Raw genomic sequence first — 4,465 nt, 5'->3', positions numbered from 1 at the left:
CTAATAACATTCATGAATTTCTGATCGAACTCAAAATATTGATTAATTATAATACCAGATATAAGGCTAAAAATTAAAATATCATATACCAATTGATTTGTTTGTTTGTGCAGAACAAGAACAAAAGATTTTTTATCATAGTACATAAGCTTAAATTAATAAAAACAAACATCAACTAAAGTATGCCAACTAAAATATTTTAGGAAAAAATGAATTATGTTGGCCTACAACTAAATGCCACTGAAAAAAGAAATGACTTCATGAGGTGTTTGTAGATATGAGTTTTGGTAGGAAGGGAGGTGTTTGTAGATATATGTTTTGGCAGGAAGGGAGGTGTTTGTAGATATGCATTTTGATGCCAAGTTAGGTTGCTTCTGGGAGACTTAATGAATAGTTTTGACATTGAGGCTCTGCAGGCTGAACAAAATATATTCTCTTTATTTGGGAACTGCAATTCTATGAATTGGATTAACCAGGCTCACTTCCAATCTACTAATCTTTATGAGATTACAATAACAAGTTTTAATATGATAACAATTTCGAGATTTTTTTAGATTTATACAAGAAGAACTTGCTGCCCGAGCACTATTCCCTAACAGCATCAGCACTTGCCTGGTAAGGTCAGAATATCTTAGACCAGTGGGTCCCAAACTAGAGGCGTCATCGTCGTGGCAATAGTATTTAATTTTTATTTATTTATATAAAATAGCAACACCATCATCACCTTGTCAATTAGGAGACTATTTTTCTCTTTGTGCGTCATTTGTTTCAATTGGTACTAGATTGTTGCCATCACAAAGGAAAAATAAATTACTGGGTATTAAAGAGTAAATTTGGATTATTTTCTTTTAAAAGATTGATTTTTTATTTATTATTGAAACGAAAATTAGAATTCAAGTTCCATATATTCAAAATCACAATTAATACAGAGAGATATTTATTTAAAAATCACAATTAATACAGAGAGATATTTATTTAAAAATCACAATTAATACAGAGAGATATTTATTTAAAAATCACAATTAATACAGAGATATTTATTGTTCAAAAAAAGTGGCTCACTTACTAGCCAATCTATTAATAAGCATCGATCCTTTAACAATTACACTTTACAGAGATTACTTATACATACAGTTATAAAATCATTTTAAATACTCACCTTTTATGGTAGGGGGAGCCACCGTTGAGTGGGTGTAAGGACAGGTCACATTTAAACATTTATCTGCGAACTTACAAGGTGGATGGTAATATAAACACTTCTGCCCAAATTTACAATTAGGAAGGGTTCTGGAAAAAAAGAAAATGACAAAGTTATTAACATTATCTTTACTAGATTTTATGTATATTAATAAAAGTTTAACAGATATCATTATCATAAGACTGTTATCATAACGAAAGAGAGAGAAAAAACATGTAGGCTTGCATTAAAGACTGGAAATTCACTGTTCAATCTTAACAACATGTTTTCCTTTGTCCAGTTTTAAATCTACAAATAAAATACACATTAAACATTATATGAGGAGAAGGTGGTGAAGGATAGAGGATCAGGTGAGAATAATAATCAACACAAATATTTTATTTTACTAAAGTGCCTAACATTCAGACCTGCACTTGGTCTTGGCTTGGCACTCACTATTAGGTGATATTTACATAGTGGCCACTCGGTCAAGTGAGTCTCTCTCATTATTTGGATTTTTTCTTCCTTCTTCTGATCACTGAGGATTATTTTCTCTCTTTAATGTTTTCCTTCTGTTACATTGTAACATAAGGAATTTACTTATGTTCATCACTTCTTATTTTGTTAATTTTACTTTAAATTTTCAGGCTTCTCATTATATAATGTATATTGTTTACACTCGCACATTTTTCAATATTGAATTTCATTACACAGAATGCTGTTTGATTTTCAGTTATTTTGTTTTTCCTTTTCATTATTTTTTCTCATTTTCTAATATTCATTATCATCAAATATAAATTCTTAATATCCTAATGTTATACGATACCTTAATATATTATTATTGGTTATCTTCTTAATTTCTTATTAAATTGTTTTTATTATTTTTCATTCTACAAAAGGCACTAAAAAAGTTTTGCAACATAAATGAAGAGATCACACAAGGAAGGGAAGGATGAAGACATGCCCCAGCCTGTGTGGGATAAGTTATTTCCTTCTGCCTATGCTAAAGAAGGGTTTGAGAAATGTCATCCGGGTTAAGTTTAGTTCAATGTTTGGAGGAAATGCAGCCTGTGCTTGGAGAGAGTTCTCCATACCGTATGACAATATTCAGGTGGTACCAGGAATTTGAAAGCTTTTGACCTCGAGCATACTACAAGATCTGATCATTCAGCTATATCGGTTATCGAAGGGAATATTAATGCTGTTCATAAATTAGTTGAAGTAGACAAAGGAATGACCTAACACCAGATAGAGGAGTGACTTATCAGCAGATATAGTACTGGCCAAGCGGAGAAAAATGTTGCTATATCTCGGGAACTATTAGGGCTCATATTTTAGCAAATTTACTCTACTTTAAATGATGTTCTCTCAGGTTTTCTAGTGTTGTAGGCAGTATTAAAGATACAGAGCTCCGAATGAAAAATTAATTTTTTTTCAACATTTTGAAACAGATGCATTTTTTATTCCCCCTACCTATACTTGGGAGACTCATCAATTTTGACTAGAAATTACACATAGTTTTCATTAAAGTAATCAGAAATAACTGCCTTTTTTCTCCTCTTGAGCTCTTGTACAAATAGAGGAGTCCTTGGACATTAATGCAGCAGCAGTTCATAGTATGGATGATCATCTTCAAGCCAGGAAGCTTTGCACTCTTTGGATGTACCATAGCTTGGCTGAAAATAACATGGCAAATCCTGTCTCATAATGCAGTGAAATTTTGAACAACTCAGAACAGTGTTGTGTGGGTGTTGGTGTTGAAAGATGAGGATAACCCTGTGAATGTCTCAATAACCAGGTCTCTTAAGAAGAGAATGGTGGGGGTATTTTTTAGCTTGATGGGCTTTCTGGAGCAAGTTCTAGTATCACTGGCAAGTTATTAACCGAGAAATGTCTTCCAAAGTGATGCGAGCTCTCCAGAAACTTTGGCCAAACTCAAGAATGGGTTCATGGTTCCTTCACCATGAAAATGCTCCAGCGCATCATTTCAAAGTTAACAGAGAATATTTGGCCAGCACTAGAATAAAACTGTTAGAGCACCCTCCCTACAGCACAGATATTTCTCACTCCCTGCGACTCCACACCTTCCCTTAGTAAAAAGCAGGCTAATTCATGTGCAATTTCACAAACAATTAGAACTTTTTAGAGCTTGCGACGTCGAGATTTCCCTAATTGTAGAAGAAACATGGGAGGGTTATTTTGAATACTGCTTTAGGAAGATGGAAAAGTGTATTTTTAGAAACTATTTTGAAAATAAAGTCGTAGTGAAAAGCTTTCCTAGAGCCCTTTGTATTATGGTTCTTATCTCATTTTGTTTTTAGAAACTATTTTGAAAATAAAGTCGTAGTGAAAAGCTTTCCTAGAGCCCTTTGTATTATGGTTCTTATCTCATTTTGTTTTTAGAAATTATTTTGAAAATAAAGTCGTAGTGAAAAGCTTTCCTAGAGCCCTTTGTACTATGGTTCTTATCTCATTTTGTTTTTAGAAACTATTTTGAAAATAAAGTCGTAGTGAAAAGCTTTCCTAGAGCCCTTTGTATTATGGTTCTTATCTTTCCTAGAGCCCTTTGTATCTCACCTTTGGTTCTTATCTCATTTTGTTTTTAGCCCTGATAAAGGCCTGAAATTTAGGTGAAAAATTGGCACAAATAAAATAAAACAGCTGTTCAACCTTTTGCTTTGAACAGCCCTGCAAAGTGGGGCGAAACGTCGGACATTAAAATAGTTATAAATTATTTGTTCTTTTTTTTTACCACAACCCTGACCATCTTCTTTTATTTAAATTTTTACGGTCAACTATATACAAATATAAAATAAAACAAGCTTCACTTATTCGTGTTGATCACTAATCTACTGGCCATACTACTAACCATATTCGCATGGAATCAACAAAGAACAATAAACTAATACTGAAATACTATAATAAGAATAAATATTCTAAAATAGATTTTTATGTTTTTTCTCAATTTAATGACACGACCCCACAGAAGAGCAAAACTCATCATTCAAGCTGTATATTTAAACTATAATTATTAATTTAAATCATAATTGAAAATTAACAATTACTTTTATCTAATAATTGAAAGATAACACATATTATTTTGTTTTGAAGGAAACTTGTTGTTTTGAACAAAAGGAAAATACCACAAGAAAGAATTTTACATATAATGCGTATTAAAACCTAAAATTGTTAAATACGATATCAGTATTTGTTATGTGGTTTCTTTACACGGCAGCCAGTACTGGACTGTGTGCAAGAATGATCCCAAGATACGATATCAGTATTTGT

General features: G+C 32.1%; 1 protein-coding gene across 5 annotated transcripts in view; it reads right to left on the bottom strand.

The window, feature by feature from the left end:
* The window catches only part of Nab2 (Nuclear polyadenosine RNA-binding 2), a 70,652-nt gene that overhangs the window by 9,542 nt on the left and 56,645 nt on the right, over positions 1-4,465 (bottom strand). For all 5 annotated transcript variants that reach the window (XM_014427448.2, XM_014427446.2, XM_014427449.2 and 2 more), the window contains one exon: positions 1,160-1,287. In XM_014427448.2, coding sequence (XP_014282934.1) covers positions 1,160-1,287 — 128 coding nt within the window. The remainder of the gene's footprint in view (positions 1-1,159; positions 1,288-4,465) is intronic.

This window comes from Halyomorpha halys, unplaced genomic scaffold (assembly GCF_000696795.3).
Source record: "Halyomorpha halys isolate HHAL.00 unplaced genomic scaffold, Hhal_1.1 Scaffold645.1, whole genome shotgun sequence".
NCBI classification, from domain to species: Eukaryota; Metazoa; Arthropoda; class Insecta; order Hemiptera; family Pentatomidae; genus Halyomorpha; species Halyomorpha halys.
Note: the sequence above shows the minus strand (reverse complement) of the source record. Positions and strands in the feature narration are given on the sequence as shown.